This window comes from Moschus berezovskii, chromosome 2, assembly GCF_049115385.1.
Source record: "Moschus berezovskii isolate FMDL1 chromosome 2, NW_MosBer_1.0, whole genome shotgun sequence".
NCBI lineage: Eukaryota > Metazoa > Chordata > Mammalia > Artiodactyla > Moschidae > Moschus > Moschus berezovskii.
In genome coordinates, this window is record NC_142461.1 from 14010095 (window position 1) to 14036566 (window position 26472).

Sequence of the window (26472 nt, forward strand, 5' to 3'; positions counted from 1 at the left end):
TATTACATGTTCATGGGTAGGAAGACTCAACACATCAAGACGTCAGTTCTTCCCAATTTGACCTATGGATCAATCATACTGATCAATGCAATGTCAAATAAAATTCCAGCAAGTTATTTCATGGAAATCAAGAAACTGGAGTTTATCTGGAAAGGCAAAAGATCCCAATTTGTCAACACAATATTGTACAATAAAACTGGAGGACTGACCCTACCCAACTTTAGGATTTACGATAAAGCCAGTAATCAAGACAGTGCGATACTGGCAAAAGAGCTGACAAATAGATCAATGAAAGAGAATAAAAAACCTAGAAACAGACTCCCAGAGTCAATTGATCTTTGACAAAGAAGCAAAGGCAATACAATGGAACAAAGGGGACTTTCCCTGGTGGTCCAGTGGCTGAGATTCCACACTCCCAATGCAGGGAACTCAGGTTTGACCCTTGGTCAGGGAACTAGATCCCATATGCTGCAACTATTTCTGATTCATTGACTATGCCAAAGCCTTTGACTGTGTGGATCACAATAAACTGGAAAATTCTGAAAGAGATGGGAATACCAGACCACCTGACCTGCCTCTTGAGGAACCTGTATGCAGGTCAGGAAGCAACAGTTAGAACTGAACACGGAACAACAGACTGGTTCCAAACAGGAAAAGGAATACGTCAAGGTTGTATATTGTCACCCTTTTAACTTATATGCAGAGTACATCATGAGGGACGCTGGGCTGGAAGAAGCACAAGCTGGAATCAAGATTGCTGGGAGAACTATCAATAACCTCAGATATGCAGATTACACCACCCTTATGGCAGAAAGTGAAGAGGAACTAAAAAGCCTCTTGATGAAAGTGAAAGAGGAGAGTGAAAAGGCTGGCTTGAAGCTCGACATTCAGAAAACAAAGATCATGGCATCTGGTCCCATCACTTCATGGGAAATAGATGGGGAAACAGTGCAAACAGTGTCAGACTTTTTTTTGGGCTCCAAAATCACTGCGGATGCTGACTGCAGCCATGAAATTAAAAGACGCTTACTCCTTGGAAGGAAAGTTATGACCAACCTAGATAGCATGTTAAAAAGCAGAGACATCACTTTGCCAACAAAGGTCTGTCTAGTCACGGCTATGGTTTTTTCCGTGGTCATGTATGGATGTGAGAGTTGGACTGTGAAGAAAGCTGATCGCCAAAGAATTGATGCTTTTGAACTGTGGTGCTGGAGAAGACTCTTGAGAGTCCCTTGGACTGCAAGGGGATCCAACCAGTCCATTCTAAAGGAGATCAATCCTGGGTGTTCACTGGAAGGACTGATGCTAAAGCTGAAACTCCAATACTTTGGCCACCTCACGCGACAAGTTGACTCATTGGAAAAGACTCTGATGCTGGGAAGGATTGGGGGCGGGAGAAGGGGACGACAGAGAATGAGATGGCTGGATGGCATCACCGACTCGATGGACATGAGTTTGAGTGAACTCCGGGAGTTGGTGATGGACAGGGAGGCCTGGTGTGCTGTGATTCATGGGGTCGCAAAGATTTGGACATGACTGAGCGACTGAACTGAACTGAACTGAAGAGTTTGCATGCCACAACTAAAACCCAGCTCAGCCAAATAATTAAAAAAAAAAAAAAAAAATGTGGGTGGGGGGAAAAGATAAGTGTCTTCAACAAGTGGTGCTGGAACTGTACATTCACATGTTAAAAAAAAAGCACAATCCATGAAAGAAATCACTGATAAGCTGAACTTCACTAACATTAAACATTTCTGTGAAAGAAAATGTTTAGAGAATTAGAAGACAAGCCACAAACTATGAGAAAATACTTGCAAAAACCACATCTGTTATCTAAAATAAAGTACAAAGAATTCTTAAATTCAACAACAACAAACAACCAGGTCAAAAACTGAGCTAAAGAACGTAACAGATACCTCAGCAAAGAAGTATACAAATGGAAAATTAGCACATGAAAAGATGTTCAACACTATGGTTACCAGAAGAGGGTAAAGAAAAGGGGAATGGAGAAGGTGATCAAAAGGTACAATCTTCTACTTATAAGATAAAATAAGTACTGGGATATAATGTACAACTTGGTAACTATATGATATATATAGAAAAGTAGGTAAGACAGTGTACCTGAAGAGTTCTCATCAAAGAAAAAACACTTCTTCCTTTTGTTCTATCTATGTAAGAAAACGGATGCTGGTCAAACCTGTGGTAATCATTTCACAATAAATATAAGTCGAACCATCCTGCTGCATGCCTTAAATTTATAGTTATATATGTCAATTATTTCTCAGTAAGACTGGAAAAAAAGGCATTTTACATGATATATCATTGCAGAAATGCACAGTTAAACGACAGTACAATACAACCACACACCTATTATAAAGGTCAAAATCCAGAACACTGACAATACCAGATGCTGATAAGGAAGGGGAACAAAGAAATGCTCACTCAGTGCTGGTAGGAAGATAAAATGGTGTAGTCACTTCGGAAGACAGACTGGCAATTTCTAACAAAACCCAAACTATAGAATTCAGCAACTGTGCTCCTCAGTATTTACCCAAAGGAATTAAAAGCTTGTTGTTGTTCAGTTGCTAAGTTGTATCCGACTCTTTGCAATGCCATGGACTGCAGCACACCAGGATTCTGTGTCCTCCACTGTCTCTTGGAGTTTGCTCAAGTTCATGTCCACTGAGTCAGTGATACTATCTAGCCATATAAAGTGAGTTAAAAGCTTGCTGCTGCTGCTGCTAAGTCACTTCAGTCGTGTCCGACTCTGTGTGACCCCATAGATGGAAGCCCACCAGGCTCCCCTCTCCCTGGGATTCTCCAGGCAAGAACACTGGAGTGGGTTGCCATTTCCTTCTCCAGCTTAGGTCTACACAAAAACCTACACAGCTGTACAGAGCAGTTTTATTCATAACTGCCAGAACTTGGAAACAAACAAGACCTTCAGTAGGTGAATGGATAAACTGTGGCATATCCAACAAAGGAATATTATTCAGTGTTAAAAAGAAATGAAGTATTAAGTTGCTGCAAGGAAAGATCCCGCATGACATAGCAAAGATCCTGCATGCCACAACTAAGACTCAATGCAGCCAAAGAAATTTAAAAAAAGAAAGAAAAAACACAGAGTAATCTTAAATGGTATTACTAGGTGAAAGAAACCAAAGTGAAAAGACTATACACTTTATGATTCTAACTATATGACATTCTGAAAAAGCCAAAACTATGGAGACAGTAAAAAGATGAGCAGTTGCCTGGGGTTGAGAGAAATGACTAGGCAGCATATAAAGCATTTTTAGGACACTGAAAATACTCTGTATGATCCAATAGTGCCAGATACATGTCATTACACATCTGTCCAAACCCACAGAATGTACAACACTAAAAGTAAACCCTCATGTAAACTATGAACTTTGGGTGACAATGATGTGTCAATGTAGGTTCATCAATTATAAAACACATACCATTCTGGTGGGGGAAGCGATGCATGGTAGGGGTAGTGGTTAAATGTGAAATCTCTGTACCTTCCCCTAAATTTTGCGGTCAACCCAAAACTATTTTAAAAATTAAGGCCTTGGGAATTCCCTGGTGGTCTAGTGATTAAGACTCCATGCTTCCAATGCAAGAGGCCAGGATTCAATTCCTGGTCGGGGAAGTAAGATCCCACACCCACATGCTACGCAGTGTGGCAAAAAAAAAAAAAAAAAATCCCGTTCGAGACCTACTGAACCGGAATCTGGGTATTTTTAAAACAGGTTATTCGGGTTATTCTGATATGCACAAAGGTTGGAACTCATTGGGTTCAGTTCAGTTCAGTTCAGTTCAGTCGCTCAGTCATGTCTGACTCTTTGCGACCCCATGAATCACAGCACGCCAGGCCACCCTGTCCATCACCAACTCCCAGAGTTCACTCAAACTCATGTCCATCGAGTCGGTGATGCCATCCAGCCATCTCATCCTCTGTCGTCCCCATCTCCTCCCACCCCCAATCCTTCCTAGCATCAGACTCTTTTCCAGTGAGTCAACTTGTCACATGAGGTGGCCAAAGTATTGGAGTTTCAGCTTTAGCATCATGACCTTTAATATCCCACCCTTTGTAACTAAAACCATGTACTGACCTTTTTATATACTGAGTTAAATTTCACAACATCCTTGTAAGACATGTATACTATTGTCACTAAAGACTGAGAAAAAACTGAGGATCAGAAGAGTGAACCTAAAAGTCACATAATTAAGTAAACACTAAGTCAAGAATCCAATTATTCTTGGATGGTGGTCTACTTTATTCCAAGTGACAATTGTTCTACATGGTTGTAACAGTCTGCAGGATTCATAAAAATAGAAAAAAAACTCAACTGCTTATTATCTGAAATGTATTTTAAAGTGTCTGTTTTAGGAAATGTTTGATGAAACAAAGTTGTGGAGAGAAGGGTATAGCATAGGTGGGAAGACAAGGTAAGTTTCACATTGTGTCACCTCAGAAACCCTCAACACAGAGACAGACAACACCCACCTTAACTGTACCGTCGTCACTGCCAGTGCAAACAAGCTGGGGGCCCCTCCTGGCTGGGTAACAGGAATTCACAAAGGAAGTATGCCCCTTCAGTCTTTTTACCCTCTCGCCTGTTTCACTATCCCACACTGCCACAGTTTTATCTGTGGATGCTGAGAAGAGCATACTAGAAAGCAAGAGGAAGAAAAAAAAAAGTGAAGACAAGGAATAGCAATCTATCTTCCCTACTTGTCAAAATGCACCCAAGTCTTCAAGATCACTAACATGCTGTGCTCTGACAGTTTGGCACCTGCTTTGGGAATGTCTCACCCAATGTACCAAAATCCTAATAGTAGTCTAGACTCAGTTAGAAGGTCTACTCTAATAAATGTAAAAGATTTTCCCCTTTGTCAGTCCCTATGACATAGTGTACATCTAACACAGCAGTATTCTCAATCTTTCCCTCCTTTGTGATACACTACACTTCACACATCCTTCCACTTGAAAATGTATAATCACTCCCTGCTGAAGTAAGACAGATAGTAGCAATTACTGGCTCATTAAATCTAACTCTTTCTCTAAATACCAAAGCTTTTATTTTGCCTTTGAGAATGACTTCTAAGTTATGATCCATTTTTATAATGATTTCTTTACTCAAACAGGAAAACTACACACAAGGTTATGTACCTAGTTATTCAAGAAACCCTAAAATTTTTAGAGGTAAGAGCTGTAAGACAATAAAGGTTTACTGAAACACTGAATGGGATTAATTTTGTAGAATTACATTTTCATGTCATCTGCAGTTATTATGAAGTTATTCAATGTTTAAAATATTTATAATAAATGTCATAATAAACAGATAATGACAGTTGAATAATGTTAAGGGTAAAAAACAGCAGACAAGATTGTACTATATAAGAGTTTTTTTTTTTTTGACTGTGTGGCTTACAGGACCTTAGTTCCCCAACCAGGATTGAACGTGGGCCATGGCAGTGAAAGCACTGAGTCCTAAACACTGGACTGCCAGGGAACTTACACAAGTAGTTCTAATACATACATAAAAATTAAACTGTTTTGAATAAAAAAAAATCTTGAGAGAAATATACCATAATATTAACAGTGATTATCTTTGGAATGGTAAAAATGTGGTGTATTTTGTCATTTTCCTGTCCCCCCTTTTTAAGTTTTCTTGAAATAGATTGTTTCATTACTTTTAAAATAAAAAATAATTAATTTCTACAGAAGGAAATTACATTTTATGTCTCAAAAAAGAAAAAATTTTCTGACTGTTGAAATGTTAGATACATATTATAAATGCATACATGGAACAATGGGCTTCCCTGGTGGCTCAGACAGTAAAGAATCCATCTGCAATGCGGGAGACCTGGGTTCGATCCCTGGATTGGGAAGATCCCCTAGAGAAGGCAACAGCTACCCACTCCAGTATTCTGGCTTGGAAAATGCCATGGACTGTATAGTCCATGTGGTTGCAGAAGAGTCAGATGTGACCGAGTGATTTTGTATGGAACAATAAACACCTTACTTGGGGTGATAGTGATAGGATGATAAAGTGGTTGTCCAAAATACAGTGATTTTTGATAGCACAATCTCCTAAGAGAAAACTCAGGGATGAAATATGAAAGGATGCCAAGAAGAATTAACATAAGCAGCAGTTGTCATCCACGATGCAAAACACTCACCTGCCGTCTGTGTTATAATGAAGTTCCATCACTGCTCCACTGTGTCCCTTCAAGGTAGCATAGTTATCACAGTCACCATAGACATTCCACAACACTGTTAGGGAGACAGGGGTTCTGTGAACATTACTAGGCAAAAGAAAACTATTACTGGCCATGGAAAGGCTACTTAAGCATTCACTAGAACAACAGTTCTGAAATTATACTCCTTTGAAACACTATTAATTCTATCAGCAATATCAATCTTCTTTACATCAGAACAAAAGTAATGCAGCATTTTCACATTTCATAAAATAAAAACATTTTAGATAATGGATATAATTTTTTAAATCTTAATTTTTCTCCCATATTTTTAAAAAGTTGGCACTCACAGCTAGTTGTCTCCTATAAGTAGAAGTAGACTGCAAAATGATGGTACTTACGGGAAACTCTGGAAGCTGCAACTGACTTGAAGGTCACAAGGCAATGACTTTATACTATATTTACTTAGTGTACATGTACTAAATACCTATTCCAAGTGCTGGGGTAAAATAAGGTAAATGAACAGAGACAGTTCTAATTCTTAGGGGGTTTGGTCCAACGCAGTGAAGTTTGATGAGTATTGTTAAGGAACACTATATACATAATAAGCTACTTAAGAGTTATTTTCCTGCTGATAAAACTGCTTCTAGTTTGATGAAATTAAGTATATCAGTAGTTAAAGTATGTTCAATTAAGATCCCCAAGACTTCTAGAGACCTGGCCACCATTAAGTTTAAGGAACACAGAACTAGAAACTGAAATCAAAACAGACATCATTCACCCTGCTGCTGCTAAGTCACTTCAGTCGTGTCCGACTCTGTGTGACCCCATAGACAGAAGCCCACCAGGCTCTCCCGTCCCTGGGATTCTCCAGGCAAGAACACTGGAGTGGGTTGCCATTTCCTTCTCCATCATTCACCCTGAGGCACAGTTAAAAGAACGGAGTCAAAGGACCCATTTCATTTCACAATGTGGCAAATGACGCCAGAGGAAAAAGTGTCAGATGCTTCTGTTACCTTCTCTTTTGCTTTTTCTCATGATTTCTTCAATATGATTTCTACTTATTTTCCCCAAATGGGTGTTCCTGACTAGAAGCTGAGAATCTGGTAGCAGATCCCAATAAGAGACAAGTACATTATCCAACTGAGTTGCCATGTTAGGATTTCCTCCTTCCTTCCTGAATGTTAAGATTCTGAGGCTATGCATCAAGAGAGCCTCATATCTTTGGGGAAAAAGTTCTCTCTCTCTTTACTCTCATTAGTCTTAAAGTATAGATCTTAAAGTTTAGGCTTGCTAAATTGGCTCGAGATTTGCCTCCACGAAGAGGAAATTCCAAACTAGAGCAACTCACTTTCCAGCAGGTGATATAACTCCTACTGTATTTACCACACGGACCCTGCGTTCTACACCCAAAATCATTCAGTATTTTCATGACTCTATTTTAGCATATTAGTCACACAGTTTGTTATGTGACCAATTTAGACCGATACCTTTTATAGCACTGAAAGTTTTAAAAAATAATCAGTATTTGGCAGACAGCAATTACTCCAGATTCAAAAATTATGCCTTACATATCAGTCGGTCAAATCCTGCAGATGCTAAGGTGGATCCGTTGGGGTGAAACTTGCAGCAATACACTTCCCCTTCATGTCCTGAGAGAAGCATGATTGGGGCTTGAAGGGAGGAACATCTTGGAGGACCCTGAACAAATGAGAGAAGTACAGTGTAGTCACTACATACAAAGGAGACTGAAAAGTTGGGGAATGGGGAGTACAAGGAAAAGACAATGGAAACAATGATGGAGTGTGTTTCTGGTGATTTAGAGAACAGCAACTCTTCTCATATAACTTATGCCTCCAATTTGATACTCTGTTGCTGAAGTTTCCAGTGTTTGTTATACTCTCTTCCTTCACTTGCTCTCCCATAGCCAAATTTTAATTGCTCAAACATGTTAAACTTATTTCTGCCTCAGGATTTTTTGTTGCCCTGGACAGGAGGCCTCTTCCCCAAGATCTTTCTGTGTGTGGTTCCTTTCCAGTGCTTTCTCTCCAGAAAGTCTTTCCTGGAACACTCAAGCCCAAGCAGCACCCTACCTCTCCTTTGCATTTGATCAACACTACTGTTTTCCCTCAAAGAACTTATCACTATCTGAATTACGTTCCTTACGTATTTGTTTACAATTTGTCTCCCCTGCTCTGCCATAAGAAAGGCTCTGTAGTTCAGGAACCTTACCAGTGTAACATTACACTGTTTTCCCAGTCTCTAGTTCGTTCAATGAATGAATGATTGAACTAACGTTTCCAACATCCTTGCAGGGTACAGGTTATTGAAGAAAGTAGTTTTGATTACGGTCTTGGACAATTCAAAGAAACCTGGGCTGATATTCTTGTCAGACAGAAGTACACTATTAATAATCCGCAAATCTCCTTAGCAGTTTCCAGCTTACTCATTTACTCAAGAAATATTGTGTCAGGTACTGTCCCAGGCACTTAGGAAACAGTATTGAACAAAATAAAAAATGAAGCTTGTGTTCTAGTGGGAAGGACAGAAAGGAGGGAGGGTAAGCAGAAACAAGTAAAACATATAGACAGTGGCATGAGTTATGGAGAAAAACAAAGCAGCAATGTGGGTGAGCATGCTGCTGCTGCTGCTAAGTCGCTTCAGTCCTGTCCGATTCTATGCGACCCCATAGAGGGCAGCCCACCAGGCTCCCCTGTCCCTGGGATTCTCCAGGCAAGAACACTGGAGTGGGTTGCCATTTCCTTCTCCAATGCATGAAAGTGAAAAGTGAAAGCGAAGTTGTGTTAGACTTTTCGTGACCCCATGGACTGCAGCCTACCAGGCTCCTCTGTCCATGGGATTTTCCAGGCAAGAGCACTGGAGTGGGGTGCCACTGCCTTCTCCGTGGGTGAGCATAGGGTATGGCAATTTAAAATGGGCTGGTCAGGAAAGTGGAAAAGTGTTATCTGAGCAGAGATTGGGAAGAGCTGAGTGTGTAAACCATGTGGACACTTGGAAGAAGAGTATTTCAGTAGAGAGCACAGCAAATGCAAAGACTTTGTAGCAGGAGCGTGGAAGCCACTGTGACTGGAGAAAGGTGAGCATTGGAAAATTGGTAGATCAGAGAGGTCAAGTGAAAGAGGGCAAAAGATTGTCAAAATTTCAGTTTTACTCTGACTGACGTGAAAAACCATGGAAAGTTTTCAGCAGGGGGTAATATGATCTTATGTTTAGAAGGATTCCTCTGGCTACTGGATTGAGAATAGACTGAGCATCCATAAACAGAAACAGGAATACCATTAGGATCCTACAGCAATAATGCCAGATGAGATGACAATGGCTTAAACTAGGAGCTAGTGATGCAGGTGGGAGAAAGTGTTAGCCACTCACTCAGTCATATCCAACTCTTTGTGACCCCATGAACTGTAGCCCGCCAGGCTCCACTGTCCATGAGATTTCCCAGGCAGGAAAAAAGGAGTGGGTTGCCATTTCCTTCTCCACGGTATCTTCCCAACCCAGGGACTGAACCTGGGTCTCCCCCATTGCAGACAGATTCTTTACTGTCTGAGCCACCACGGAAGCTGGGAGGTGGTACAAGTGGTAGCAAGTCTGGATATATTTTGAGGGTGGTGCCAAGATTTGCTGACCAGCTGGTTGAGGAGTTGTGGGGGGCTGCTGCTGCTAAGTCACTGCAGTTGTGTCCGACTCTGTGTGACCCCATAGACAGAAGCCCACCAGGCTCCCCTGTCCCTGGGATTCTCCAGGCAAGAACAATGGAGTGGGTTGCCATGCAGGAAGACATATATTTCCTCAGCCGAGCCTAACAGGATAGAGGGAGAGGCGTGATCACCACCTCAATTTTACAAGAAATGTAGTCAGGAGCATGGATTCTGAGTTTAAAAGCTGTTCCTGGCGGTTTAGTCACTAAGTCATGTCTGACTCTGGCGACCCCATTGACTAAAGGCTACCAGCCTCCTCTGTCCATGGGATTCTCCAGGCAAGAATACTGGAGTGGGTTGCCATTTCCTTCTCCAGGGATCTTCCTGACCCAGGAATCAAACCCAGGTCTCCTGCATTGCAAGGAGACTCTTAACCGACTGAGCTATGAGGGAAGTCCTATCACTTACTATATAACTTTGTTTCCCCGTCTACAAAATAGGATAATAATATTTAACTCTTAGGAAGTTACCGAGATTAATGGAGTTTTCATTTACACAGCACAAGGACTCAGTGGATGGTAACTATTTTTTGGTTATTACTAATACCAGTGCAGAGAAACCCAGGGAAAAGCAAGTGTCCCAAGTCCCCGACACGAGCCTGCGGCATTCATTTCCTCCCTTCCCTTATTCATTCATCCATCCAATCTTCCAAGTTTTCTGAACATTTATCGTTTATTCTACACTGGATCCCTGCAACATTTAAGAAGTCAAAACCCTGGTCCCGGTTTTTAGTTCAAGATCCTTAACTCTTAATTCTAACACTTCCTCACAGGGCGGTCAAGACAAATGGAGAAACGCGGGGAGAATCTCAGGGTGTACGCCGCTTTTACTGTGTTTCTGCTTTAACTCCAAGGAGAGAGAGTCCCGCTCCGCCCGGGAGTGCGGGTTAAGGGCCGCGCGGGATCACCAGGTGCAAGCGCTGAGGAGAGAGGAAGATGAGCTGAGGGCCGAAGGCCGCCTGATCCTTACACTCACCGCTTGCAGCAAAGCTCCCGGCGCCGCCTGCTGCTGCCCGGCTCCAGGGCCCGACCCTGCCGCTCCCAACAGTAATTCATGTCGCTGCCGCTTGACTGGGACCAGTGGCAACTCCGGGCCCTTACGCTTCTGCTGTTCTATCATGGCGGCAGCCACTCTCCTCAGGCCGCCACTGACCGCGCCGACACCCTCAGACACCTCAGGATTGGCTCGGACTTAGTCTTTCCTGTACAACTTCCGGCCGATAGAACCCAATCGACTTCCAATATACCTCTCGGCACCGCCCCCGAGAGCTTTCTTGTTATTGGTCAGTTCTTTCTGACATCACTGGAGTACGAATTCAGGATTGGTAGATGGAGCTGGAGTCCCGCCCAGGCGCGCTGTGTCTTGTGGGTGGAAGCTCACTGACTGGGTTTTGGTGTTTCGCGCAATGCTGTGAGGGGAAGACCAGAAGCTGACAACGGGTAAGTGTAAGGAAGGTCGGGGAGTGGGTGCCTGTGGAACCTGGAGGCGGCGGCTCCGTTCTGTGGTCTGAGGTTGGCTCTTCTCATCTGCAGATTTGATTTCAAGGGGCAAAGGGGGGCCCCGAGTTCCTTGCTCTGGTGTGTAGCAGCCTGGGTTCCAAGCCTAAGAGACGCGGGTTCGATCTTCTGGGGGAGTGCATGGCAACCCACTCCAGTGTTTTTGCCTGGAGAATCCCACGGACAGAGGAGTCTGGCGGGCTACAGTCCACGGCGTCGCAGAGTCGGACACGACTGAAGCGACTTAGCTCATAGCCTGGGTTCCCTTTCTAACCTGGAGCAGGGTTTTGGGAGCTTCTGCACCAGCCTGGGGCCCTCGATGGCTGACTTCTTCAACAGTGCCTTCCGTGCAGAGCCCTGGGCCAGGCGATCCCAGGGAGAAAAGGCGCATCTCCTAGCCTCCAACAGGGTCCTCTCTGACTGAGGAGGCGGACTTGTCACTGCCATGATTCCGCAGCCTTTACTAGCGCCTCCTCAGTGCCCCTGAGAAAGATAGAGATGAAGAAAATGTCCGACTCTTGGCCTCCAGAGTAGCTTTGTTGAGAAATTCGGACTCAGACCTATGAACTAGGCCTTCTTCTCAGTCGTCCAAGTAATATTTATAATACAGAGCACTGGGGAGACATTGTGAACCAAACATGGTCCTTGACTTCAGAGCTTTAAGTCTGGGGTTGGGGGGGACATAGATGCTCACCAGTGATCTCACTAGGAAATGGGAAGTATGGAAGTGTGTGCTACCTAGGAGAGGTACGTGGTGTTATGAGTGCCTGAATAAACAGGAAGGCTTCTCTGAGGAAAATATGCCTGAACTGATAGCCTCAGGGAAGAATTATGATTAGTTGGGTGCAGGAGGAAAGCAGAATGTTCCATCTAGAACAGCATGTGCAGAAGTCCTGTGGCAAATGCGAGGAAAATGATTAAAAGGCACAAAGAGGCCACTGTGGCCAGGACAGAGAATGAAGGGGAGTGTGGTACAAGATGAAGCTTGAGGCGGGTAGAGGCCAGACTTTGTAGCTTTACTTTAAGATTAATGGGCAGTCACAGGGTTGTTATTGTTGTGTTGTTTCCTTTTGTTTTTTCTGGGCGGAGGGGGTGGTGGCGTGGGGAAGGCAGCTTGATGCCTCAGGTTTAGTAGTATGAATATACTGGAGGGGAGATAGATGCAGATAGACCACTTTGTTGAGAGTTGCTGGCAGCAAAGACTGGGATATTGGTGGAACTGAGAGCCAGATGTTTCCTGGACTCCTTTACACCTAAGATGAGAATTGAATTTAGAAGTGAGAAGGGGAGGGTGAAAGGTGTCCCGTTTTGCTGGCAAATAAAGCAGAGGCTTTTTGGTTTTGTGAGCTTCTGTAGTGAGAGCCATAACTTTCTCATCATCGTGAAAACTGTTGTTTTGTGGGTTAGGAGATGTTCCTGGGAAGTTCTACCAATGCTTTTTATAGCCCTTCCAGTAATTTTGTAGGTCATATAATACCTGGCAGTTAATCCCTTTCTGCTTAACCGAGTTAGAATGGGTTCTGATATCTGCTACACTCCATCAGGGTAGAGGTGCTGCTGTTTAGGTGAGTTATAAAGACAGAGTTAAAGGGAAGTTAGGCTGTTGTTTGGAGAAGGCAATGGCAACCCACTCCAATACTCTTGCCTGGAAAATCCCATGGAAGGAGGAACCTGGTAGGCTGCAGTCCATGGGGTCACTAAGATTCGGACGACTGAGTGACTTCACTTTCACTTTTCACTTTCATGCATTGGAGAAGGAAATGGCAACCCACTCCAGAACTCTTGCCTGGAGAATCCCAGGGACAGCGGAGCCTGGTGGGCTGCTGTCTGTGGGGTCGCACAGAGTCAGACATGACTGAAGTGACTTAGCGGCGGCAGCAGCATCAGGCTGTTGTTTGAATGATGGACTATAAAATCTAAGCTGGATAAGGAGGAAACTGAAGAAAAAAGAAAAAGCTGATAGATTGGAAGAAAATAGAGGTCAGTAGATCCTGGTTTCTTAGGAGGTTGGCTTCCTAAGTGGCTTAATGATAAAGATTCTGCCTGCCAATGCAGGAGATGCAGGTTCCATCCCTGGATTGGGAAGATCCCCTTGAAGGAGGAGATGGCAACTCACTTTGCACTGTATAGTCCATGGAGTTGCAAAGAGTCAGACACAACTGAGTGACTTTCACTTTCAGTATTCTTACTGGGATAATCCCAAGAAAAGAGAAACCTGGTGGGCTACAGTCCTTGGGGTTGCAGAGAGTTGAACACAACTGAGCATACAGGCATGCACGCTTATGAGGTCAACAAACAGTATTCTCTGCTAGAGGACTTCCATTTATCACTAAAGGTCTACTCAGTTGTCACCTTCTCAACTTTTAAACTTCCTTGTTTCCCCCATGCCCTTCTTCTCTTTCTTGTTTTCTTAAAAATTTGAACCTAATCACTTTTTTGAAGCACCGATCATACTGCATTGTAATTGGTCACCATTATCCTTACATGACTAGGAAGTTGCTGAGGACAGAGATGGTGATGAAAAGGATGGTTTAGTGGCGAATATGTGTGTCTCTTGGTACGGCCTAAGGTTTATGTCTTTCAGGCTATGAATTTGGGGGCTTCCCTGGTGGCTCAGGTAGTAAAGAATCCACCTGCAGTACAGGAGACCTGGGTTAGATCCCTGGGTCGGGAAGATTCCCTAAAGTAGGAAATGGCACCCTTCTCCAGTATTCTTGCGTGGAGAATTCCATGGACAGAGAACCCTGACAGGCTACAGTCTATGGGGTCACAAAGAGTCAGATATGAGTGAGTGACTAACACTAGCTATGAATTTTGGACAAGTTACTTCATTCCTTTAAAACAGAGATACCTACTTTGTAGAGTTGTTATAAGGATTGAAAGGAGGTTTATGAAGTACCTAAGACAGAGCCTGACATATAAACATCAATGAAGGTGCTGAATTGATAAATTAACTAACAATTTAAAATCAAGTAAAATTAAGTACTTCAGTAATTCAGTTGACAGTTATGCATTTCTGTGTGCTCCATACTGTGGTAAGCACTGATGATTTGAAGGATATGATGATGTGCAAGACAAGGGCATGCTTAGAAGAATTTCACAATCTAGAAAAAAAAGAAAAAAAATTAGTAAATAGGATTTGAATCCCATCTCCATCATTCATGGTTTTGTAATCTTGACCCAGATTAGTAAGGCGACAACATGAAATGAAGTTCCAAAGTGGCTATACTGTATCTTTCCAATTTAATATTCTATGAACTTCTTATTGCTTGAGAGATAAGAGAAGAGGATGTGGTGGTTATTTGTTCCCCAATTGCAGGCACATGAAAAAGAAAAGCCTGAAAAGTTACAAAATTATGGAGGTACAGTACAAAAAACACTTTTTAATGAATCACTTGCAAGTTAAGTTGCTGACTGTTGCCCTATCACCCATGAATCAGTTTTCCTACATTCTTTTCCTGCATACAAAAGGACATTCTTTTGTATAACTATAACTTCTAAAATCAGAAAATTAGCCTTACATAGCTACCTCTAACCCTCACGCCTTGTTCTTCCATCCTAGGGCACTGATTCCCACTGGACTACCCCAGTGAGCAGACATCCTCATCATCCTGCTTCTCCCTGCACTGGGATGCTCTTCTTTGGAAATTTCCTCTTCACCCATCATAGGTTCTAACTTCACTCTGGGCTACCATTCCCCTGCTACAACTCCCATTCCCATTTCCATTCCCACACTATATTTTTCTTGCTGCCCTTTGTTTTGGGAAGGAGGTGGCAAATAACTGGGTCCCTATTGCTTCCCTATTTATTATAGTTGTTTAAAGCAGTCAGTGAAACAATTAAGGGAGATTTTCTGTCTTTAGAACTATTGCAAGGCAACTCCAAATGGTGTACCTCAATCCTTGTCAGTTTACTAGCTCTTTTAAGTCCACAGATTTGGTCTTATTGAACTAGACTATATCTATCTCAATGTTTTATAAACTTTCTAAAAGCAACAGAACTGTTTTTTTCCCAAATGAAATGTTACATAAAAGCTTGATAGGTAAACCAGATCAAAGCAGAATATACTGTTAAAAGTAGGCCCCATCCTATAAACTGCCCCCCACCCCCATAACACATCCCAAAGCTGGGAGGGCAATAGGAATCAGCATTAATCGAGTGTTTAGGACTTCCCTGGTGGTCCACTGATTAAGAATTTGCCTGTTGATGCAGGGGACATGGGTTCTATCCCTGGTCTGGGAACTTAAATTCCCAAATGCTGTGGGGCAACTAAGCCTAGCACCCTAGAGCTGGTGTCCCACAACAGAAGAGCCACCATAGCGGGAAACCTGTGCCACAGCTAAAGAAAGCCTGGGCCCAGCAGGGAAGACCCAACCATAAATTAAATAAAACTTTTTTTTTTTTTTAAAGATCATCAACATCTACCTAATTACTGGGGTGAGGCTCCTTGCTTCCCAACTGCTGGGGTGGGACCTCTCCTAACTCTCGATTTTTTTTTGCTCATGCTCCCTCATCTTCTAGTATGGAGACTCTCTTTTGGTTGGTTGGCCTAGGCCCTACTTTTCTGAGGTCCCTAAATACCTCAGAACAGACTTTAAAAAAATGAACTTGAGTTATTGAGAAGCTTCTCGATTTTTCCCTAGGTATTTTATTATTTTTGATGTGATTGTAAAGGGAGTTGTTTCCTTAATTTCTCTTTCTGATAGTTCATTGTTAGTGTATAGGCATACAACAGATTTCTGTATTTTACTTTGTATTTATATTAGTTTTGTATCCTTCAACTTTACCAGATTCATTGATGAGCTCTAGTAGTTTTTTGGTAGCATTTTCAAGATTTTCTATGTATAATATCATGTCATCTGCAAACAGTGACAGGTCTACTTCTTTTCCAGTTTGGGTTCCTTTTGAATAACCATTATAAAACCCTAGGTTTCTGCAGAATATAATTTGAAAAAAATCTAAGTACCATTTTAAAAAATGGCAGTGCTTTACAGTCCTGAAATTGTAAGCCTGTTACTGTTGTATAATAAGATTTCTCTCAAAAATGCATCCCAGTTTCCTGCTTGAAGAATTTTATAGGATTTCTCAAGCTACTGTTCTAAAAAAGGAGCAAATAGGAGAGCTTTAAACTTAGCTGTTCATAGTCTTATCACAGCAAAAAGCTGTAAAAAAATAACTTAAGATTGTATAGCTCTTTCTGTGACTTTTGTTTAGAGAAGAACAGTTGATAGAGTAGGTTGTTTGAATTTAATTTAGATGTCCTAGCTGCTGATGCCTGTATGGAGTATGTACCTCAGTACTGCTCGAAGAGTTGAAGGGATAATTGAGGTTTCTTGATAGAGTCATTGACCTCAGGTTAATAAATTTTGTTCTAGGATATGAAGTAAGGAAGCTGAGCAGAGGGAAGGGAAAGACTAGAGATGAGACTGCATAGCTTGGAAATTGGAAGAGGCAGGATCCAATCAGTCTGTGATGCTTAGATTTAAGCTGTTTATCAGCCATTTCTCAGGAACTGACAAATCAGTAATAAAACTCACCTCTGGCTGACCTAAACAAAAAAGGGCAAGTTTATTATAAGGATATGAGTTGTCTTATGGAACTCAAGGACAGGCATGTTCCTGAGTATGGGAATGTTTTAGAAGTAGAGTTTGGAAGGCTAACAATTTTCTTTCATTTTTGTTTTAAGTGAGACTGTTCAGTTAACGGATGGTCATTGTAAATCAGGAAGACTTTTCAAAAGTAGGACCTGAGGTAATCATCTGAAAGTATGGGGGTGTGCTTAGGGTTCAGGAGATGACGAAGTATTTGCTTATGAAAACTCAAGGAAAATAGAGTTTCGGGTCTTAACATATCAGTTGTCACCCAGTCACATCCAGCTCTTTGCTACCCCATGAACCGCAGCACACCAGGCCTCCCTGTCCATCACCAACTCCTGGAGTCCACCCAAACCCGTGTCCATCGAGTCAGTGATGCCATCCAACCATCCCATCCTCCATCGTCCCCTTCTCTTCCTGCCCTCAATCTTTCCCAGCATCAGGGTCTTTTCAAATGAGTCAGCTCTTCATATCAGGTGGCCAAAGTATTGGAGTTTCGTCTTCAACATCAGTCCTAGCAATGAACACCCAGGACTGATCTCCTTTAGAATGGACTGGTTGGATCTCCTTGCAGTCCAAGGGACTCTCAAGAGTCTTCTCCAACACCACAGATCAAAAGCATCAATTCTTCAGCGCTCAGCTTTCTTTATAGTCCAACTCTCACATCCATACGTGACAACTGGAAAAACCATAGCCTTGACTAGACGGACCTTTGTTGACAAAGTAATGTCTCTGCTTTTTACTATGCTGTCTAGGTTGATCATAACTTTCCTTCCAAGGAGTAAGTGTCTTTTAATTTCATGGCTGCAATCACCATCTGCAGTGATTTGGGAGCCCAGAAAAATAAAGTCAGCCACTGTTTCTGCATCTGTTTGCCATGAAGTGATGGGACCAGATGCCATGATCTTAGTTTTCTGAATGTTGAGCTTTAAGCCAACTTTTTCACTCTCCTCTTTCACTTTCATCAAGAGGCTCTTTAGTTCTTCTTTGCTTTCTGCCATAAGGGTGGTGTCATCTACATATCTGAGGTTATTGATATTTCTCCCGGCAATCTTAATGTACAGTGGGTTGCAAAGAGTCATGTCGCTTATGAGGCCAACACACAGTCTTCTCTGCTAGAGGACTTCCATGTATTCTTAAAGTTCTATTCACTTGTCACCTTTTAAACTTTTAAACATCCTTGTTTCCCCCAGGCTCTCTTCTCTTTGTTTTCTTAATGAGTGAGTGAGTGAATCTCACTCAGTCGTGTCCAAATCTTTATAGCCTCTGTTTTCTTAATACTTTGAACCTAATCACTTTTTTTTTTTTTTAGCACTGATCATACTGCATTGTGGGCTTCTTAGATGGTGTGAGTGGTGGAGAACCCCCTTGCCAATGCAGGAGACATAAGAGACGCATGTTTGATCCCTGGGTTGGGAATATCCCCAGGAGGAGGACATGGCAGTCCATCCTAGTATTCTTGCCTGGAGAATCCCATGGACAGAGGAGCCTGGTGGGCTATAGTCTATGGGGTCTCAGAGAGTCCGACTTAGCACTGAAGCAACTTAGCACAGCACACAGCACACAATGATTTATCCTGCAAAGTAAAGAGCCATGGTTAAGAGCCACTAGGTTGCTGGTTTCCTGTTTAAAACCAGAAAACTGAGCAAGAGTACCTCTAGTTAAATAAGTTCAGTGCATCCAGCAATGGGATTATTATATAGGCATTAAAAAAAGATGTGTGTATTTATGTATGGATTATTAAAGTATAGAAAAAAATGGCTGTTAATTAAGATGAATTAATAGTTTCATGATTCCATTAAAAAACCCACTTGTACATATAAAAAGTCTGAAAGGATAGAAATCAGGCTGAATTAAAAGTTTTCTTTTCTTCATTATTAATGTGTTATATGAACTTTTAAAATGAGCATGCGTGTTTTTAATTTCATTAGGGAAAAAAGTAAGCTATACTCTCTTTTTGAAGTCATTTCAATGCCTAGTATCATTTTTAAAGGACTCCCCAGGTGGTACCATGGTAAGGAATATACCTGTCAATGCAAGAGACACAGGTTTGATCCCTGGGTCGAGAAGATCCCTTGGAGTAGGAAATGGCAACCTGCTCCAGTATTCTTGCCTGGAAAATTCCATGGGCAAAGGAGCCTGGTGGGCTACAGCTCATGAGGTCACAAAGAGTCGGGCACAACTGAACGAGTGAGCACAGCACAGCATCATTGTTCAAAGCATGGACTGTGATGTCAGCCAGAATTAAACTCCACCATTTTCTGGCTTTTTTACATAGATCTATTAAGTTGACCTCTGGAAGCCTTGGTTATCTCATTCATGTATATGATAATTAATTGAACCTACATCTTGAAAATTTTGAGGATTAAATGAGATATTGGATGTTCAGTACTTAGCACAGAGCCTGGACATAGTAAGTGCTTGATAAACGTTAGCTCTTATTACTATTATTATTCCCTTTTTTTTTACAGATCCATCCATTGCTTCCCTCCCCCACCGAAAGCCTTCGCTTGGCAAACAGAGTAGCAGTAATAACAATTAAAAAACAAAACACAATAGGCTAATGGCCTTGGGTAACTATCAAATTGAAAAGGAGTAAGATCAAGGTTTCCAAAACTCCCCATAATTACAGTGGACAAAGAGGTTTGAATAAAAGTACATGGTGTTAACTCTAATGATATTCTGTAGGGACAACGAGTAGATCAGCAGCACTTTTTTGTTTATACGGATGTGTCTCTAATTGTTGCTTGTTTTATTTCTTTGTGACAGAATACTTCAATTAGCTTTAGCAGAAGAGAAATGGAGGAACCATAGAGCATTAAGGATGAATTCAGGAAGACCCGAGACCATGGAGAACTTGCCTGCTCTCTACACTATTTTCCAAGGAGAGGTATATTCTTTTGTCTTTGAAAACCTACCATTTACATTAAGCATAAATTAAGGGTGAAAAGCTGCGGGGTTTGGAGCTCCTGACTACTTGAGAATGCTTTGAATGTTACAGTTTAAATGGGAAGTGCTAGTAGAACATCTGACTCCCACATGGACATCCTCTAAGCTCCAGACTTCTAACTACAGACTTGACATCTTCATTTGGATACCTAATTGCATCTCTGATTTAAGGGAATTTTTTTTTTTTTTCTTTTGTCATGCTTCATGGCTTGTGGAATCTTGGTTCCTTGGCTAGGGATTGAACCTGGGTCACTGCAGTGAAAGCCTGGAATGCTAACCACTAGACTACCGGGGAACTCCCTCTAATTTATGTTTAAACTGAATTTTTTATTATCTCAAGAAATCTGTTCTTTCATTTTTCCCACCTCAGCAAATGCACCCATTATTCATTCAGGTACCCATGCTAGATATCCAGGCATCATCCTTGATTTCTTCACTTGATTTGATCTTTTCTTCCCTCTCTCTCCAGTTTAGTAGCAAGGCCTATCTTTCTACCTTCCAAATATGTCTCTGGTGTCCATACAAACACCTTATGGCACCCCATTAGTTTAAGTTTTCCATCTCTTCCTAGCCCTTCCTGAGTTCTCTACTTCTTTTGTAGTTCCCTTCCAATCTGTTTTTCTACATTGTAACCAGAATAACATTGTATTTATTTATTTGGCCACAATGCACAGCTTCAGTTCAGTTCAGTTCAGTCGCTCAGTCTTGTCCGACTCTCCGCGACCCCATGAATCACAGCACGCCAGGCCTCCCTGTCCATCACCAACTCCCGGAGTACACTCAAACTCATGTCCACAGAGTCGGTGATGCCATCCAGCCATCTCATTCTCCGTCGTCCCCTTCTTCTCCCGCCCCCAACCTTTCCCAGCATCAGAGTCTTTTCCAGTGAGTCAACTCGTCGCATGAGGTGGCCAAAGTATTGCAGTTTCAGCTTTAGCATCAGTCCCTCCAATGAACATCCAGGATTGATCTCCTTTAGAATGGACTGGTTCGATCTCCTTGCAGTATAAGGGACTCTCAAGAGTCTTCTCCAACACCACAGTTCAAAAGCATCGATTCTTCGGCGATCAGCTTTCTTCACAGTCCAACTCTCACATCCATACATGACCACGGGAAAAACCATTGCCTTGACTAGACGGACCTTGGTTGGCAAAGTAATGTCTCTGCTTTTTAATATACTATCAAGGTTGGTCATAACTTTCCTTCCAAGGAGCAAGCGTCTTTTAATTTCATGGCTGCAATCAGCATCTGCAGTGATTTTGGAGCCCAAAAAAACAAAGTCTGACACTGTTTCCACTGTTTTTCCATCTATTTCCCATGAAGTGATGGGACCAGATGCCATGATCTTTGTTTTCTGAATGTTGAGCTTCAAGCCAACCTTTTCACTCTCCTCTTTCACTTTCATCAAGAGGCTTTTGAGTTCCTCTTCACTTTCTGCCATAAGGGTAGTGTCATCTGCATATCTGAGGTTATTGATATTTCTTCCAGCAATCTTGATTCCAGCTTGTGCTTCTTCCAGCCCAGCGTTCCTCATGATGTACTCTGCATATAAGTTAAATAAGCAAGGTGACAATATACAACCTTGACGTACACCTTTTCCTATTTGGAACCAGTCTGTTGTTCCATGTACAGTTCTGACTGTTGCTTCCTGACCTGCATACAGGTTTCTCAAGAGGCAGGTCAGGTGGTCTGGGATTCCCATCTCTTTCAGAATGTTCCACAGTTTATTGTGATCCACACAGTCAAAGGCTTTGGCATAGTCAATGAAGCAGAAATAGGTGTTTTTCTGAAACTCTCTTGCTTTCTCCATGATCCAGCGGATGTTGGCAATTTGATCTCTGGTGCCTCTGCCTTTTCTAAAACCTGCTTGAACATCTGGGAGTTCACGGTTTACATACTGCTGAAGCCTGGCTTGGAGAATTTTGAGCATGACTTTACTAGCGTGTGAGATGAGTGCAATTGTGCGGTAGTTTGAGCATTCTTTGGCATTGCCTTTCTTTGGGATTGGAATGAAGACTGACCTTTTCCAGTCCTGTGGCCACTGCTGAGTTTTCCAAATCTGCTGGCATATTGAGTGCAGCACTTTCACAGCATCATCTTTCAAGACTTGAAATAGCTCAACTGGAATTCCATCACCTCCACTAGCTTTGTTCGTAGTGATGCTTTCTAAGGCCCACTTGACTTCACATTCCAAGATGTCTGGCTCTAGGTCAGTGATCACATTATCGTGACTATCTTGGTCGTTAAGATCTTTTTTGTACAGTTCTTCTGTGTATTCCTGCCACCTCTTCTTAATATCTTCTGCTTCTGTTAGGTCCATACCATTTCTGTCCTTTATCGAGCCCATCTTTGCATGAAATGTTCCCTTGGAATCTCTAATTTTCTTGAAGAGGTCTCTTGTTTTTCCTATTCTGTTGTTTTCCTCTATTTCTTTGCATTGATCACTGAGGAAGGCTTTCTTATCTCTCCTTGCTATTCTTTGGAACTCTGTATTCAGATGCTTATATCTTTCCTTTTCTCCTTTGCTTTTCGCCTCTCTTCTTTTCACAGCTATTTGTAAGGCCTCCTCAGACAGCCATTTCGCTCTTTTGCATTTCTTTTCCATGGGGATGGTCTTGGTCCCTGTCTCCCGTACAATGTCACGAACCTCCGTCCAGAGTTCATCAGGCACTCTATCAATCAGATCTAGTCCCTTAAATCTATTTCTCACTTCCACTGTATAATCATAAGGGATTTGATTGAGGTCATATCTGAATGGTCTAGTGGTTTTCCCTACTTTCTTCAATTTAAGTCTGAACTTTGCAATAAGGAGTTCATGATCTGAGCCACAGTCAGCTCCTGGTCTTGTTTTCACTAACTGTATACAGCTTCTCCATCTTTGGTTGCAAAGAATATAATCAATCTGATTTCGGTGTTGACCATCTGGTGATGTCCATGTGTAGAGTCTTCTCTTGTGTTGTTGGAAGAGGGTGTTTGCTATGACCAGTGCATTCTCTTGACAAAACTCTATTAGCCTTTGCCCTGCTTCATTCCGTGCTCCAAGGCCAAATTTGCCAGTTACTCCAGGTGTTTCTTGACTTCCTACTTTTGCATTCCAGTCCCCTAGAATGAAAAGGACATCTTTTTTGGGTGTTAGTTCTAAAAGGTCTTGTAGGTCTTCATAGAACCGATTAACTTCGGCTTCTTCAGCATTACTGGTTGGGGCATAGGCCTGGATTACTGTAATATTGAATGGTTTGCTTTGGAAACGAACAGAAATCATCCTGTCATTTTTAAGATTGCATCCAAGTACTGCATTTTGGACTCTTTTGTTGACCATGATGGCTACTCCATTTCTTCTAAGGGATTCCTGCCCACAGTAGTAGATATAATGGTCATCCGAGTTAAATTCACCCATTCCAGTCCATTTTAATTCACTGATTCCTAGAATGTTGACGTTCACTCTTACCATCTCCTGTTTGACCACTTCCAATTTGCCTTGATTCATGGACCTAATATTCCAGGTTCCTATGCAATATTGCTCTTTACAGCACCGGACCTTGTTTCTATCATTGGTCACATCCACAACTGGATATTGGTTTTGCTTTTGCTCCATCCCTTTATTCCTTCTATAGTTATTTCTCCACTGAGCTCCAGTAGCATACTGGGCACCTACCGACCTGGGGAATTCCTCATTCAGTATCCTATCAGGATCATAATTCCCCGACAAGGGATTGAACCTGAGCCCTTGGGAGTGAAAGCCTAGCGTCCTAACCACTGGACCACCAGGAAATTGCCCAGAATGTCATTTTAAAAATAGATTGGACCAATTTGCTTTCTTGAAGCTCTTCTCGGTTTCTCATTACAGTTGAATATATCCAGATTTGTTTTATGACCCTTAGCTGACTTGGCTTCTGCTTACTCTGGCGGTATTGTTTTGTTCCACTCTATTCATTGTCTTGGTGGTGGTGGTGTTTAATCGCTAAATTGTATCGAACTTTTTTGTGACCCCATGGACTGTAGTTCCCTAGGCGCCTCTGTCTATGGGATTTGAAACTCGGATTCAATCCCTGGGTTGGGAAGATTCCCTGGAGAAGGAAATGGCAACCCACTCCAGTATTCTTGCCTGGGAAATCCCATGGACAGAGGAGCCTGGCTGGCTACAGTCCATGGGTTGCAAAAGAGTCAAGATATGAATTAGTGACTAAAACAGCAACAACTCTTTCTAGTCACTCTGGTTTCCTTATATTTTCAAATATTCTTAAGCCTGCTTCCTTCTCAGGACTTTTGTACATGCAGTTGTCTCTAACCATCTCGCTTTCTCACCAACTCCTCATGTTTTAGGTCTCAGCCCAAATGTAATCTCCTCAGAGATCTTTTTCCCACCATAAATAAATGGCTCACCTTGGCTTTATTTTGTACTTGTGTAAAGTCTGTTTTCCTTAGAGGATGCTAAGTTCTATGAAGTCAGGGCCCTGCTTGTTTTGTTCACTGTGTGTAGTCTCAGGTAGGTGAGTAGAAAATGGTGGGTGCTTAATACATCTTGATGACTGAATGAATGATCAGCCTTTGAGGGAGAAGGCATTGTATTTGTTTAGAGAGCAGAGGCTTTGGAACCATACAAAACCTGGATTCCAGTCCTAGTTCTTTTACTTACTATGTAATCTTTGAGGTTGTCACTTAATTTCTTTGAGCCTCAGTTTTCTCATTTGTTAGGTGGAGATAAAAACAACTTTCATAGGATTGTGATGATGGTTAAATAAACTATGATCTACGGTTAAATAAACTGCTGCTGCTGCAAAGTCGCGTCAGTCGTGTCCGACTCTGTGCGACCTCATAGACGGCAGCCCATCAGGCTCCTCTGTCCCTGGGATTCTCCAGGCAAGAATACTGGAGTGGGTTGCCGTTTCCTTTTCCAATGCATGAAAGTGAAAAGTGAAAGTGAAGTCGCTCAGTTGTGTCCAACTCTTAGCGACCCCATGGACTATAGCCTACCAGGCTCCTCTGTCCATGGGATTCTCCAGGCAAGAGGACTGGAGTGGGTTGCCATTGCCTTCTCCGTAAATAAACTATCATTTAGTAAACTATCACCTCAATGCCTGAGATACAGCAATTCATTAATGTTATCTCCCTTTTTTTAAAGCAAAAGAGATTGTTTTCAGTCTTATGAGTACCTATTTTAACCATGTCATTCTTATGGCATTCATACTTTCTTTATGATAGTTGACAAAAGTTTTACAAGCTAATAATGTGAGGCCTTTGAAGATAGACTTTGTGACTATTGGTTGATGATAGATAAATGTGGTTCTAGATTTCTGTTAAGTGGATTCCAACTTGTAATGTATGAGTCAATATAGAAAGGATGATAACATTCTGACAAATAGCAACTGCTCTTCAGAACGTCTGTCCTCTTTCTTTAGGGCCTATGGTATCCCCAGAGGTCAGTGAGATACTAGAGCTCAAAAAGAAGAAATGGTAGCTCAGGAGATAAAACTGATTTTTCTGATCATGAAGGCCTCACTTGTCAGGTATTGCACAAAAGAAAGAAGAGTTCTTTCCACATACTGACTCAGATTTCTAGTAAAGTGGTTCCTAACCTTTATCTTTTTATGTGAGACAGGGCTTGAATTAGTGTAGATTTTATATTTTATGGTCAAGGAAGGATAGGCTAGAGTAATGTTCAGAAAGAACTTTATAGTTGTAATATTAGAACTATAGTTCTAGTATTTCAGGAACACATTCTGAAAAATGCCTAGAAGTGATGGAATTAGAGAAAGAGCAATTTCCTGATAAATTAAAAAGAAGAAACTTCAGAATATTCATCCAGCAAACATTTAGTTGAGTGCCTAATATTTATAAAGAAGTATTTACATTAAAATTCAAAAAACTTTTGTAAGCCCGATGTATGTCAGCACTTTCACACATTATGTGTCATTGACTTTCTTGGAAGAAATTGTTAATCCCATTTTATGGATAATGAAACTTCTTAGAAGTTAAATAATTGCCCTGATGGTTAATAAATGGCAAGTTCTAAATCAAGTTCTCCAAATCTGCAGCTGGGGTTGTTCAGTTGTTCATAAATGTGTGGTGGAACCGAAAGATCCGTAAGAGAACTCTTGACTGAATTGGGTAGTATAGGAGGAAGGTAGATGGTAAACTTAGTTGTTCCACCATCATTTGTTTGTTCTTCTTTCATGACATTTATAGTCTATCTTGTACTATGGTTACTTGTGTATATGTCTGTCTCCTCCATAAGACTGTGTGTTACTGGAGAGCAGAGGCTATGTTTATCTCATGTATCTTTGTAACTAATTCAAATTTTTTAAAAAATATACTGAGCATCTCTTTTTTTAATGTTGTTTTTATTTCATAGTGTCTGATGTTGTATCTTGCATACAAGTGCTTGGTAAATAAATGTTTGAGTTAAATTTGAATCTAAGCCTTTTAGGATCAGTTCCCTTTGAAGAAACTGGTGGTGTGGTCCATATTCTAGCAGTTCTTTTAGCAGGCTCAGCATAGTTGGGGGGC

The 26472-nt window shown here is 41.7% G+C and overlaps 2 protein-coding genes across 3 annotated transcripts in view; one reads left to right on the forward strand and one right to left on the reverse strand.

Moving 5' to 3' along the window:
• The window catches only part of SNRNP40 (small nuclear ribonucleoprotein U5 subunit 40), a 36884-nt gene extending 25782 nt beyond the window's left edge, over positions 1-11102 (reverse strand). Inside the window, exons 1-4 of the mRNA XM_055398011.2 lie at positions 10902-11102; positions 7779-7908; positions 6190-6283; positions 4511-4676 (exon numbers count right to left, since the gene is read on the reverse strand). Coding sequence (XP_055253986.1) covers positions 4511-4676; positions 6190-6283; positions 7779-7908; positions 10902-11045 — 534 coding nt within the window. The 5' untranslated portion in view covers positions 11046-11102. The remainder of the gene's footprint in view (positions 1-4510; positions 4677-6189; positions 6284-7778; positions 7909-10901) is intronic.
• Positions 11103-11262: 160 nt separating this feature from the next.
• Positions 11263-26472, forward strand: part of ZCCHC17 (zinc finger CCHC-type containing 17) — a 55185-nt gene continuing 39975 nt past the window's right edge. For both annotated transcript variants that reach the window (XM_055397008.2, XM_088844452.1), the window contains exons 1-2: positions 11263-11365; positions 19786-19906. In XM_055397008.2, coding sequence (XP_055252983.1) covers positions 19841-19906 — 66 coding nt within the window. In that variant the 5' untranslated portion in view covers positions 11263-11365; positions 19786-19840. The remainder of the gene's footprint in view (positions 11366-19785; positions 19907-26472) is intronic.